This window comes from Manis javanica, chromosome 11 (genome assembly GCF_040802235.1).
Source record: "Manis javanica isolate MJ-LG chromosome 11, MJ_LKY, whole genome shotgun sequence".
Classification (NCBI taxonomy): Eukaryota; Metazoa; Chordata; class Mammalia; order Pholidota; family Manidae; genus Manis; species Manis javanica.
Window position 1 is genome coordinate 30739645 of NC_133166.1, and position 15273 is coordinate 30754917.

A 15273-nucleotide genomic window follows, 5' to 3' on the forward strand; every position below is an offset into this window, starting at 1 on the left:
TTATACATAGTATGCAATAGATGATATAATGAATATAACTACACATGTCTTGGATATACTTAAGGGGGCAAGATTCATGTAGTTCCATGATAAATCAAACTGTATGTATTTATATAAATCATAGCGAGCTTATGTGTAGACCAAAGAAACTCACCCTATAGAAGGCACTGGTCAAAGGGAGCAATGCTGCAGCAATGTTGAATTCCTCTAAACTTGAACAATCCTTAAACAAAACAAAGAAAATCGAGCATTAGGACCTTTACCAGAAATCACAACATATGGAAACAAAAACCCAAGATACATTGTTTACTGTCCTATGGGGTCTTTACTTTTATTCCAAATTGTCACTAAGGCTTACTTGGGTAGATTAGGAAAAAAATACTGTCCTTGAAACATTCTTTTTTGTTTTTAGATTCTCTTCTTTTATTGAAGTATAGTTGACATACAATCTTATATTGGTTGCAGGTGTACAAGCATAGTAAGTTGAAAATTATATATATTATAAAAAGCTCACTGTAGCTGTACCACACAAAGCTATTACAATACTATTGATTATATCTCCTATGCTGTACTTTTTAGTCCTATGACTTACTTGCTTTATAATTAGAATTTTGAACCTCTTTATCCCCTTTACCATTTTGCCCATCCTCTACTCCAGTTTGTCTCAGTATTTAGGAGTTTATTTCTGTTTTGTTTGCTTTTTTGTTTGTTCATTCATTTTCTTTTTTATATTTCACATATAAGAGAAATAATATGGTATTTGTCTTTCTCTATCTGACTTATTTCACTTAGCATAATAACCCCTAGGTCCAACCATGCTGCTGAAAATGGCAAGACTTCACTCTTTTTCATGGCTCAGTAATATTCATTGTGTATATGTACCACATCTTCTTTATTCATTAATCTATTGATGGACATCATGGTGCTTCCATAACTTGACTATTGTAAATAATGCTGCAATAAACCTAGGGGTGCACATACCTTTTTTTATTAAGATATCATTGATATACACTCTTACGAAGGTTTCACATGAGCAACATTGTGGTTACTACATTCACAGATTATCAAGTCCCCCCAATACCCCATTGGAGTCACTGTCCATCAGTGTTTTAAGATGCCACAGAGTCACTATTTGTCTTCTCTGGGGTGAACACATCTTTTCAAATTAGTGTTTATGTTTTCTTCAGGTAGATATCCAGAGGCAGAATTATTGGGTCATGCACTATTTCTATTTTTAGTTTTTTGAGGGACCTCCAAACTGTGTTCCACACTGGCTGCACCATTGTACATTCCTGTCAACAATGCACAAGGGTTCCCTTTTCTCCACAACTTCATAAATACTTGTTTTTTTCTTGTTGTTTTGGTACTGGCTATTCTGACTGGTATAAGGTGACATTTCATTGTAGTGTCAATTTTCATTTCTCTAATGATTAGTGATATTGAGAATCTTTTCATGTGTCTGTTGGCCATGTGCACGTCTTTGCAGAAATGTCCATTCAGATTCTGTGCCCAATTTTTAATCAGATTATTTATTCTTTGGTGTTGAGTTGTATGAGTTCTTTATATATTTTGGATATTAACCCCTTTTCAGATATACTATTGGCAAGTATATTTTCCCATTCAGGAGGCTGCCCTTTTGTTTTGCTGGTTTCCTTTACTGTAAAGAAGATTTTTAGTTTTACATAGTCCCACTTCTTTATTTTTGCTTTTCCCCCCGCTTGCCTGGGGAGACATATCCAGAAAAGAATTGCTAAGGCCTATGTCCAAGAATTTACTGCTTATATTTAATGGTTTCAGGTCTTACATTTTTACATTTAGGTCTTTACTCCATTTTGAGTTTATATTTATGTATGGTTTAAGAAAAGTGGTCCAGTTTCATTCTTTTGCATGTAGTTGCCCATTTACTGAAGACACTGCCTTTTCCTCATTATATATTCTTGCCTTCTTTTCTGAAGCATATTCTTTAAGAAATGAGATAAAAATATATTTGAGAAAGATGTTGTCATAATCTATTAGTGAGCAGCTACTTTTATTTTCCTGTTTGACAAGAATTGCGTTCAAAACTGTGTGATTTATAAAAAAGCTGTATTGGTGGGGGTTTTAGTATATTTAATTACTGTATTTCATTGACTCTAAGACACATATTTTTTTTTTACATTTAAACTTCTCTTTTTTATTTTTTTACTATTTTATTTTGTATCTTATTAAGGTATTATTGATATACACTCTTATGAAGGTTTCACATGAAAAAACAATATGGTTACTACATTCTCACGTTATTGTGTGCCTCCCATACCCCACTGTAGTCACTGCCCAACAGAATAGTAAGATATCACAGAACCACTATTTGCCTTCTCTCTGCTATACTGTCTTTCCCATGATTACCCCCCAACGACGTATGCCAGTCATAATACCCCTCAGTCCCCTTCGCCCTCCCTCCCGACCTGCCTTATCCCACACCTCCCCTTTGGTAACCGCTAGTCCTTTCTTGGAGTCTGTGAGTCGGTTGCTGTTTTGTTCCTTCAGTTTTGCTTCGTTGTTATACTCCACAAATGAGGGAAATCATTTGGTACTTGTCTTTTTCCGCCTGGCTTATTTCACTGAGCATAATATCCTCCAACTCCATCCATGTTGTTGCAAATGGTAGGATATGTTTCTTTCTTATGGCTGAATAGTATTCCATTGTGCATATGCACCACCTCTCCTTTATCCATTCGTCTACTGATGGACACTTAGGTTGCTTCCGTATCTTGGCTGTAGTAAATAGTGCTGCAGTAAACATAGGGGTACGCATGTCTTTTCGAATCTGAGAAATTATATTCTTTGGGTAAATTCCTAGGAGTGGAAATCCTGGCTCAAACAGTATTTCTATTTTTAGTTTTCTGAGGATCCTCCATATTGCTCTCCACAATGGTTGAACACAATGGTCCTCCACCAGCAGTGTAGGAGGGTTCCACTTTCTCCACATCCTTGCTAGCATTTGTTTTTCTTAGTCTTTAAGATACTGGCCATCCTAACTGGTGTGAGGTGATATCTCATTGTGTTTTTTATTTGCATTTCCCTGATAAATGGTGATGTGGAGCATCTTTTCATGTGCCTGTTGGCCATCTGAATTTCTTCTTTGGAGAATTGTCTACTCATATCCTCTACCCATTTTTTAATTGGGTTATTTGCTTTTTGGGTGCTGAGGTGTGTGAGTTCTTTATGTATTTTGGATGTTAACCCCTTGTCAGATATGTCATTTACAAATATATTCTCCCATACTGTAGGATGCCTTTTTGTTCTGTTGATAGTGTCCTTTGTTGTACAGAAGCTTTTTAGTTTGCTGTAGTCCACTTGTTCATTATTGCTTTTGTTTCCCTTGCATGTGGAGATATGTTCATGAAGAAGTTGCTCCTGTTTATATTCAAGAGAGTTTCGCCTATATTTTCTTCTAATAGGTTTATGGTTTCATGACTTACATTCAGGTCTTTGATCCATTTCAAGTTTATTTTTGTGTATGAAGTTAGACAATAATCCAGTTTCATTCTCTTACATGTAGCTGTCCAGTTTTGCCAACACCAGCTGTTGAAGATGCTGTCATTTCCCCATTGTATATCCATGACTCCTTAATTGTATATTAATTGACTATATATGCTTGGGTTAATACCTGGACTCTCTATTCTGTTCCACTGGTCTATGGGTCTGCTCTTGTGCCAGTACCAAATTGTCTTGATTACTGTGGCTTTGGAGTAGAGCTTGAAGTCGGGGAGTCTAATTCCCCCCAGCTTTATTCTTCCTTCTCAGGATTGCTTTGGCTATTCAGGGTCCTTTGTACTTCCATATGAATTTTGGAACTATTTGCTCTAGTTCATTGAAGAATGCTGTTGGTATTTTCATAGGGGTTGCATTGAATCTGTAGATTGCTTTAGGCAGGATGGCCATTTTGACAATATTAATTCTTCCTATCCATGAGCATGGGATGTGTTTCCATTTATTGGTATCTTCTTTCATTTCTCTCATGAGTGTCTTGTAGTTTTCAGAGTATATAGGTCTTTCACTTCCTTCATTAGGTTTATACCTAGGTATTTTATTCTTTTTGAAGCAACTGTGAATGGAATTGTTTTCCTGATTTTTCTTTATGCTAGTTCATCATTACTGTATAGGAATGCAACTGATTTCTGTGTATTAATTTTGTATCCTGCAACTTTGCTGAATTCAGATATTAGATCTAGTAGTGTTGGAGTGGATTCTTTTGGGTTTCTTATGTACAATATCATGTCATCTGCAAACAGTGACAGTTTAATTTCTTCTGTACCAATCTGGATGCCTTTTATTTCTTTGTGTTGTCTGATGGCTGTGGTGAGGACCTCCAGAACTATACTGAATAAAAATGGGGAGAGTGGGCATCCTTGTCTTGTTCTCGATCTTAAAGGAAAAGCTTACAGTTTCTTGCTGTTAAGTATGATGTTGGCTGTGGGTTTGTCATATATGGCCTTTATTATGTAGAGGTACTTGCCTTCTGTACCCATTTTCTTGAGAGTTTTTATCATGAATGGGTGTTGAATTTTGTCAAATTATTTTTCAGCATCTATGGAGATAATCACATGGTTTTTGTCCTTTTTGTTGATGGTTTTTCTAATATTATACCATCCTTGCATCCCTGGAATGAATCCTACTTGATCATGATGGATGATCTTTCTGATATATTTTTGAATTCAGTTTGCTAATATTTTGTTGAGTATTTTTGCATGTATGTTCATTAGGGATATTGGTCTGTAATTTCTTTTTTTTGTGGGGTCTTTGCCGGGTTTTTGTATTAGAGTGATGCTGGCCTCATAGAATGAGTTTGGAAGTATTCCCTCCTTTTCTACTTTTTGGAAAACTTTAAGAAGAATGGGTAGGTCTTCACTAAATGTTTGATAAAATTCAGTGGTGAAGCCATCTGGTCCAGGGGTGTTGTTCCTTGGTAGTGTTTTGATTACCAGTTCAATTTCATTGGTGGTAATTGGCCTGCTCAGATTTTCTATTTCTATTTCTTTCATTCTCATTTTTTATTCTGTTTATGTGTGTAGACTCTTTTTTTCTTGATAAGTCTGGCTAGGGGTTTATCTATTTTGTTTATTTTCTTGAAGAACCAGCTCCTGCTTTCAGTGATTCTTTCTATTGTTTTATTCTTCTGAATTTTATTTATTTCTGCTCTAATCTTTATTATGCACCTCCTTCTACTGACTCACTTTTTCTTTTTCTAGTTTCATTAATTGTGAGTTTAGACTATTCATATGGATTGTTCTTCTTTCCTGAGGTAGGCCTGTATTGTAACACACTTTCCTCTTAGCATGGCCTTTGCTCCATCCCACGGATTTTGCGGTGTTGGATTATTGTTGTTATTTGTCTCCATATATTACTTGATATCTGTTTTTATTTGGTCATTGATCCATTGGTTATTTAGGAGCATGTTGTGAAGCCTCCATGTGTTTGTGGGCTTTTTCATTTTCTTTGCCTAATTTATTTCTAGTTTCATACCTTTGTGGTCTGAGAAGTTGGTTGGTAGAATTTCAATCTTTTTGAATTTACTGAGGCTCTTTTTGTGGCCTAGTATATGATCTATTCTTAAAAATGTTCCATGTGCACTTGAGAAGAATTTGTATTCTGCTGCTTTTGGGTGTAGAGTTCTGTAGATGTCTGCTGGGTCCAACTGTTCTAATGTGTTGTTCAATGCCTCTGTGTCCTTACTTATTTCCTGTCTGGTTGATCTGTCTTTTGGAGTGAGTGGAGTGTTGAAGTCTCCTAGAATGAATGCATTGCATTCTATTTCCCCTTTTAATTTTGTTAGTATTTATTTCACATATGTAGGTGCTCCAGTGTTGGGTGCATAGATATTTACAATGGTTATATCTTCTTTTTTGGATTGACCTCTTTATCATTATATAATGTTCTTCTTTGTCTCTTGTGACTTTCTTTGTTTTGAAGTCTATTTTGTCTGATACTAGTACTGCAACACCTGTTTTTTTCTCTCTGTTAGTTGCATGAAATATCTTTTTCCATCCCTTCACTTTTAGTCTGTGTAGGTCTGTGGGTTTAAGTGAGTCTCTTGTAGGCAGCATATAGTTGGGTCTTGTTTTTTTATCCATTCAGTGACTCTATGTCTTTTTATTGGTGCATTCAGACCATTTACATTTAGGTTGATTATCAATAAGTATGTACTTTCTGCCTTTGCAGGTTAAGATTCATGGTTGCCAAAGTTTCAAGTGTAACTTCCTTACTATCTATGCATCTAACTTAACTCAGTATGCTATTACAAACACAATCTAAAGGCTTTTTTCCCCCCTTTTCTTCCTCCTCCATTCTCTATATATTAGGTATCATATTCTATACTCTTTGTCTATCCCTTTTTATTACCTCTGGTGACAGCTATTTAACCTTAGGAACACTTCTGTCTATAGCAGTCCCTCCAAAATACACTGTAGAGATAGTTTGTGGGAGGTAAATTGTCTAAGCTTTTGGTTATCAGGAAATTGTTTAATCCTTCCTTCAAATTTAAATGATAATCTTGCTGGGTAAAGTATTCTCGGTTCGAGGCTCTTCTGCTTCGTTGCATTAAATATATCATGCCACTCCATTCAGGCCTGTAATGTTTGTGTTGAGAAGTCTGATGATAGCCTGATGGGCTTTCCTTTGTATGAGATCTTATTTCTCTCTGTGGCACTTTTAATAGTCTGTCCTTATCCTTCATCTTTGCCATTTTAATTATTATATGTCTTGGTGTTGTCCTCCTTGGGTCCCTTGTGTTGGGAGATCTGTGCACCTCCATGGCCTGAGAGTCTATCTCCTTCCCCAGACTGGGGAAGGTTTCAGCAATTCCTTCCTCAAAGACACTTTCTATCCCCTTTTCTCTCTTTTCTTCTTCTGGTACCCCTATAATATGAATATTGTTCCATTTGAAATGGTCACAAAGTTCAGTATTCTTTCATTCCTAGAGATCCTTGTATTTCTCTGTGCCTCAGGTTCTTTTTATTTCTCTTCTCTAATTTCTATTTCATTTATCATCTCCACTGTATCTAATCTGCTTTTAACACCCTCCATTGTGTTCCTCAATGTTGGATCTCCATCCTAAATTTGTTCCTGAATTATTGAATATTTTTCTCTACCTCCAGGAGCATGTTTATGATTTTTAGTTTGAAATCTCTTTCAGGAAGGTTTATTAGTTCAGCCTCACTTGACCCATTTTCTGGTGTTGAGATTTTGCTTTGAACCAGCTTCCTTTGACATTTCATATTTGTATGTGGCACCCTCTGGCGCCCAGAGCCTCTATTGTATGGAGCTGCTCAGCCCCTGGAGTGATGTTGGAGGTTTCAGGGGAGTGGTGCTGCTGCATGGGGGCAGGAAAGAGCTGTTTCCTTTTTCCTGGCTGCTATGCCTGTTTGCACTGTCAGAACCAGAGGCCGAATACAAAGGTGTAAGCCACTGTGCTTTTCACTTGTAGCTGCTGTCAGTGGGGCTTCCCTTTGGCTGTCCTGATGCCAGGGCAGGGACTGCCAGTTTGTAAGCCAGGTGAGGCCTGGCTGAGAGGAAGGCACAGCAGGCTGTCTATCATGATGGGGGGCCTTGGAGCTGCACAGCCACCCAGGAGATGGAGTGCCTGAACATTGTGAAAGTTCCCAACCTGCTGGGCAGAGTGCCCCAGACAATTTTGTTTACCTGTCCTTTCTCCTGAGCAGTAAGCTCTGTGCAATCCTTGCCCTTTTAGCAGTCCTCTCAATTTTAGGACGTCTCTCAGACTGCCTGCTCAAATCAGCTGGATATGGATCCCTGTTTTCCACAAGCAGTTGGAATCTCTGTCTCTGCAGGTATTCCACCTGTCTCAGCTTTCCAACCTCACTAATCACCAGACCACCATGCAATGTAGGTTCGTGTTCCCAGGGCAGATCTACAGGACTAGGTGTTCAGCAGTCCCAGGCCTCCACTCCCTCCCTGCTCTGTTTCTCTTCCTCCTGCCAGTGAGCTGGGTGGGGGAAGGGCTTAGATCCTGCTGGCTCAGGCTCATGGCTTTGGTATGTTACCCTGTTCCCTGAGGTCTGTTCTTTCCTCCAGGTGTATGCCGCCTGGCGCAGCCTTCTTTCCTGTTGCTCTTTCAGGATTAGCTGTATTAATTATATTTTCATATTATATGTATTTTTAGGAGGAGGTCTCCGTCACACCTCTCATGCATGTCACACATCTTTAATCCCCAAGCCCGAGAAGAAGCCCATTTTAACTTCTCTTGAGACTGGGATGCATCTTATAATTGGAAATATTTTTTCTCTCTTAGTGTTACATACAAAAGAGTATTTTGTTTTTGATTAGTCTAGATATATCACTGATGCCAAACCCCATTGGGTGAAATGATATTGGGGAGTGAGATAGTCAGAAAGTCTCAGTGGAAAGGTAAAATGGTGCAGCTGCTAGGTAAAGAGTATGAAGGTTCCTCATAAATTGAAAAACAGAATTACCATATGATCCAGCAATTCTACGTCTGGGTATATATCTGAACAACAGTGACTTGAACAGATTATTGTACATTCATGTTCACTGAGACATTGCTCACAATAGCCAAAAGGTGAAAGTTCACAATAGCCAAAAGGTGTGTTATCTCACATTTTATTTGGATAAACAAAATGTGAGGTACACACACACACACACACACAGAGTCCCTTCTTATCCACAGGAGTTATTTTCCAAGACACCCCAGTTGATGCCTGAAACCACAGCTAATACCAAACCCTAAGTATATTTCGTTTTTTCCTATATATACACATCTAAGATAAAGTTTTATTTATAAATTAGGTGCAGTAAAATATTAACAAAAATAACTAAGAATAAAATAGGATAATTATAACCTTATACTGTAATAAAAGTCATATGAATGTGGTTTCTCTCAAAATATCTTATTGTACTGCTCTTTTAACCCTTCTTCTTATGATGACCTAAGATGATAAGAATGTCTATGTGGTGAAATGAAGTGAGAGGAATGACATAGGCATTGTGAAGTAGTGTTAGGCTACTACTGATCTCATAATATGTCAGAAGGTGGATGATCTATCTGCTTTCAATCATAGTTGATTGTGGGTAACTGAAACCTCAGAAGGAGAAACCACAAATAAGAGGAAACTACTTTACACACAGAGACACACACACAGTAATATTCTTCAGTCTTAAATAGGAAGGGAATTCCTTAACCTGCTATAACATGGATGATCCTTGAGGACATTATACTAAGTGGATATGTGTATACAGTTATAAGTTATATTAGCCAGTTCTTCCTCTATCTGGCAGTGGGACACAATGTGAGCCATAGAGAGACCAGGACCTGGAATAATGCAAAAGGGCAGCAAAAGGTGCCACTGACCTCCTCTTTAGGGGGTCAATTATAGTAATTATAGCTATAACCTTACACAATGTAGCTATCTCCATCAAAATGCAAATTCATCATATATCAATTCATGTTTGTACTAACTGATTTAAACTCACAGAGCTTAGATATCAATTATTCTAATGCAATTCCTCTACTTTTCAGATGAGAAAAAAGAGGCCTACAAGTCAGCCACAGAGCCAGTACTGGAATCTGGATTTATCTACCTATCAGTGTGATGCTTTTTCCTCTGCACTCTGCCTTTTGTATTTGATCGCTTTCCTCTTATTCTGGAGGTGAAAAACATGACTTTTTTGAGTGTCTGGCACTAATTTTGGAGTGTGAGTAAGGTAGGACAGAGGAATAGCTTTAATAGAACAGAAGTAGGAGTCTTAGAGGTGCATTAGGACACTGATGCCAGGGACAAGGCCCTTAGACAGTAGGAGGAAGAGCCAGAAGCAAGAGAATATACATCATAGACAACCTTGGCCTATTTCAAGATAGTACTAAGGCTTGACAGGGCTGGAGGTAGGAGTGGGCAGGATGTAGTATTACCTTGAGGGAGAAAAGAAGGAAGGTTTCTTTCTAGTTGAGGCCCAATGCTATGGCTTTCACAAGTCATGGCCTCTAATGCTGGGCTTGCTTTTGGTACTATATTGCTGAAAAAATTCTGAGTTTGAATTGCATGCATTGTCAGCTTGAAAAAACAGTTGTAGATTACACTCAACGTTCAACTCCAAAGCATACTGAGACAATACTGTGTTATAAGACAAATATCTGCAATAAAGAATCATTCCCATATAGCTAACATTCTCTGACTCAATTTTAAAAAATAATTGAAAGATAGGCTCAAACTTCCTATACTATTCTAACAATAGTGCTACTAATTAGTTATCACACTGACTAAATACTTACTGAATATATGAATAAAGGAATAAATAAAGGAGTAAATGCAATGAGAGAGAAGAATGAGAAAAAGGAGCTAAGGACGGAAACTTGGGAGAGATATATTTATGTAGAAGGAGTAAGAGAAAATCAAGATGGGAAAGGATAATTAACAGACAGCAGTATTATAGATGCCAAGAGAAGAAATAACCAATAGTGTTGAATGCTTCAAAGGAAACTCAGTAAAATGAAGATTGTTCTTTGTCATCTCTATGGGTTTTCTAAAATAATCCCAGGACACAGCAACAAGTGTGAATCATCCTTCTCTTCCTGACTTTTCTTCACCCCCTTGCTTAGGACACTGTTCTGCACAAGAATGCCATCCCCTGTGTCCTAGCACATCTGAGTTTCTTTAACAGAAATGCCTTGCATATTTCTGAAGTCTGTCATGAGGCCCAAGGCAATAAAATTCAACAGACTTGAGCTGTAATCTTCTCCTAAGGAAATGGTTGGGATGCCAAGATGCCTTTTGACTTTGATTTCACAGCAGGGCTTCATTTGTAGTGATGCTGTCCAAACGTTAAATGACAACAGCTGTGATATGAAGCCCCACACACTCATTTATAAAAATTTCCCACAAATTAAAAAAAATTAAACAATGGGGAATTTCTATCCATGACCAATTAGTGGGGAATAGGCAATCATAAACATTTAGGAGCTATTTATTATCTTACAAAATGTTTACACACTGTAGTGCATGTCTTAAACCTGAGCACCAGTCAAATGCTGATTGCAAAATATAAATATAAAATTCTTTGCAAATCACGTTAGAGACATTCTAAGTTAATTAGGTTGAAAAATGGAAAAATTTAAAAATAATGAGTCTACAACTATTGACACAGAATAGCATTCCGGAATAGTGTGGTTATCTGTTGGGGAATCAGTCCATAAATACACATCCTGAAGTCCCCTGTGCTCTGGCCACTTAATAGCAGTGTAGTTACAGACATAGCAGGCAATTTATAAACTTGAAAGGACTTGAATACTTATGCATATTCTATTCTGAACTTTGCTACATAGTTTACCTTTAATTTTCCTGCTACAGTTGAACAGTGAGCCCTGCAATCTTAATTTCCCATTACCCTCAATTACTTCACATTTTTAATCTGTTTACCTTTGAACTGTCATGGCCACCATTCCTATTTCACAAAACTTTGGAACCTCTCAAAAATGATATATTTAAACATTCAAGAAAAAAAATGAGATTGAAAGGTACAATGTTTTACAGAATTAACTTTTATTTAGAGCTTAGATTAGACATAGCTCAGAAAAAATTATTTTGAATCGTCCAAAACATTGAAAACATTAGTATCTTCTATACAGGGACAAAAATTAAAACTACCAAAGCAAAGATATAAAGACATAAAGATACCTCTTTATATCATACTACTCTCCTGCTCAAAAATCTCAGCTATGTTCTGACAATTACAGGATAATATCTGAACTCTTCTGCTAGTCTTATAAGTTCTCTATGGTGGTGGACCCACCTCCACATCCAATTGATCATATGCCCCTCATGCTATGTGTGCTATGTGTCCCAGCTCCAGTTAGTCTGCTTTACTTATCACAATCTATTCCATATCATAATTATTCCTACCACATCTAATATCCCTAGGAATACCATTTATTCCTTGTTTTGTCATTTACAATCTTCCCCCTTGACATTCCCTATGCATGCTCTCATATTCCCAATCATAAAGTAATTAAAATTAATTAATTAATTAAATATTTAGTATTGCCATGACTCCCATTGGGATAGAAGGTGAATGCAAGTTTGACAAATAATATCAACCCTTATTTTAACTTTTTGAGTGAATGGCCCAAGTCGGCTCCAATTTTATTTGCCTGGAAACTAGAACACTGCACCTGACATACAATTATAATAGTTAACATTTACTGAGTGCTTACTAAATTTCAGATGTTTTAAACATTTTTTTAAAGTATCATTGATACATAACTTATGATGGTTTCACATAAACACTGTGGTTTGAGCATTCCCCCTTATTATCAAGGCCTCACTCCCCCCATTGCAGTCACTGTCTATCAGTGTAGTAAGAGGCTATTACAGACATTGTCTTTTCTGGGCTGCACTGCCTTCCCCATGACCTACCTATATTGTGATTGTGAATTATCCTCTAATCCCCTTCTCCTTCCCTCCCTCCCCACCTACCCTCCCCAATCCCTCCCCTTTGGTGACCACTAGCCCATTTTTGGTGTCTGTGAGTCCACTGCTATTTTGTTCCTTCAGTTTTGCTTTGTTTTTGTACTCCACAAATGAGTGAAATCATTTGATACTTATTTTTCTCCACCTGGCTTATTTCACTGAGCATAATACCCTCTAAATCCATCCATGTTGCTGACAATGACAGGATTTCTTTTCTTTTTATGGTTGAATAATATTCCATTGTGTATATGTACAACATCTTCTTTATCCAGTCATATCTTGGCTATTATAAATAGTACTGCAATCAATATAGAGGTGCATATGTATTTTTGAATGCTAGGCATTATTATCACTGCATTTCATAAGTTTTTTTCCCTAACTCGAATATAATAAATCACAAGTTCCTCAAAGGCTAGATATTCTATGCTGAGGTTCTAGGTCAGTGACTGGATCAGAGGTCAGCTACAGTGCGAGAGGTCATGTAGATTAAGGCACATATAGAGGTCAACATAGGGGTAAGGTGAAGAGCATCATGAGTATTAGGAGGCCTTGAATATTGTATAGACATGGGAGGCAAATTGCTCATGGAAAACAACTAGACAAATCAGGCTTTGGAACTTTAGACTGATCACCAGGGTGCAGACGGAGTGAAAAGGCTAAATTTAGAAGTGAGGAGTTCAGACATGAAAGACTTGAATGAAAAGGAACATTGGTTTCAGTGTGAGGGTCAAGACCATGGATTAATACTGTGGGTGAGATGGTAAAAAAGTAGGGGAAGAGCAGATTGTGGATACACAATATTTGGAGTGTGAACTGGGAATGTGGCAGTTGGAAGAGAGGTAGGAAGCAATACTTAAGAAGGGGGATTATTGCATATTGGAAAAATAAAGACTTTGGAGACTCATGGGTTATAATTCCACCTCTACCACTTTTTACTTGTATGAATTTAGACAAATTACTTACCTTATTATCTGTAATGTGGGACCCATAATGTCTACCTTACTAGGTTGTTGTGAGACTTAAGTGAAATGAAGGATGGAAAGGACCTTAGTACAAATTCTGCCATATGACATATACCCAGCAAATGGTGAATATTTTTATTACTGGATAGATTATACAGGCAAGAGCAGAGATGAGGAGTGAATATGATGAAGTCCAAGTAGCTGGGTAAGCATGAGGCAGGGAGAAAGTGTAAGGCAGTAGTCCCATGTGGCACTTGTTCATGTACCCAGAATGGTGGGGTGTAAGCAGAGAATCCTCAGTTCAGGCCTGAGGAAATATAGTACTATCAACTTACTCAAAGTTTCAAAAATAAAAATATGTATCTTTTTAAAAATTATAGTATCATTGATATACAATCTTATAAAAGTTTCACATCAGCAACATTGTGGTTTCAACATTCACCCATATTATCAAGGCCTCACTCCCCCCATTGCAGTCAGTGTCTGTCAGTGCAGTAAGATGCTATACAGTCATTAATTGTCTTCTCCGTGCTCCACTGCCTTTCCCGTGACCTACCTATATTGTGATTGCGAATTACAGTGCCCCTTAATCCCCTTCTTCCTTCTCACCCACCCTCTGTTTTAAATATATTTTTAACATATTTAAACATAACATTTATTGAGTGCTTACTAAATATCAGATATGTGAATTTACACAAATTATTTCATTTAAGTTTTACATCTCTCGGAGGTATGTACTATAATTATGTCCATTTTGTTGATGAAAGAACTAGGTCTCTCAGAGGTTAAATAATTGCCTGAGAGTACATGGGACAAATTCTGGGCAGAGCCAGAATTCAAACCCAGGTAGTCTCACTCTAGTGTTTGTGCTTTGAACCTCCATGTTCTTTTGCCTCTCAAATGTAGTAAGGTATGAAACTAAATATAAAAATGGAAACAGAATTTAGGCTAAAGAGATCTTCCAGTATTTATAAACAATGTCCTCAACAGAGTTTGAAACCATACGACATCTTTGAAGAAGCAACTGAAGGTTCAAAATGTGACTGTAAAATTAAAATGCAAAGGAAAGGCTGGAAGATCATTTTTTTTTTCTCACGCTATGCTTTTATTTCATCTCTATCTTCAGGAATTAAAAAAAAAAAAAAGAAATACAGAGGATCAGTCAAAACTTCTAAAATATGCCTAACAGGAGTGCTGGAAATAGAGAACAGAAAATACAGATAGGAGAGAGAGAAAAAGAAATAATGAAAAGAAGTGAGTCTTCATATGCAGAATCCAGTGAATATCATATAGGACCAATAAAAAAGGTATCTGGTAGAATGAAAAACATGGTGTATTGATGCAAAGAAATATACATGAAAGTGAAAATAAATAAAAATAAATCTAACATCATAGATGAATGTCCCAAACACAGTTTTGATTCAAGGAACCAAGACAAAAAGAATACATCACCTCACTATAATCATCATTAAATTAGTCGCTTCTGAAACATTCCTTTCTGATTTACACTGGCCTCAATCTCTACTAATCTCATCAAATGACATCAAGGTAAACATGCAACAATACACAGAGGATTTCATGAAGTCTATCACAGTGATGTCTAAGAATTGCTTAAATCATATACTGACAAAAGAGAATCCAACAAATTAGACCAGGTAACAGAGATAATCAGGACGATTTTATGGTAAGTGCTTAGGAAATTATCAGATGCCAAAGGATTAAGGGAGTCCCTTGGGAAAAATAATTAAGGCTTCAAATATTTTTGCAAAAAGGACCATCTTTAGGATAGTGCCATAAAAACCAAACACAAAGTAAGCTTCCATGCAGTTTTG

General features: G+C 37.0%; 1 protein-coding gene across 4 annotated transcripts in view; it reads right to left on the reverse strand.

Moving 5' to 3' along the window:
- Nucleotides 1–15273, reverse strand: part of SBF2 (SET binding factor 2) — a 555796-nt gene that overhangs the window by 124172 nt on the left and 416351 nt on the right. For all 4 annotated transcript variants that reach the window (XM_037026339.2, XM_037026341.2, XM_037026338.2 and 1 more), the window contains one exon: nt 155–223. In XM_037026339.2, the coding sequence (XP_036882234.2) occupies nt 155–223 (69 nt within the window). The remainder of the gene's footprint in view (nt 1–154; nt 224–15273) is intronic.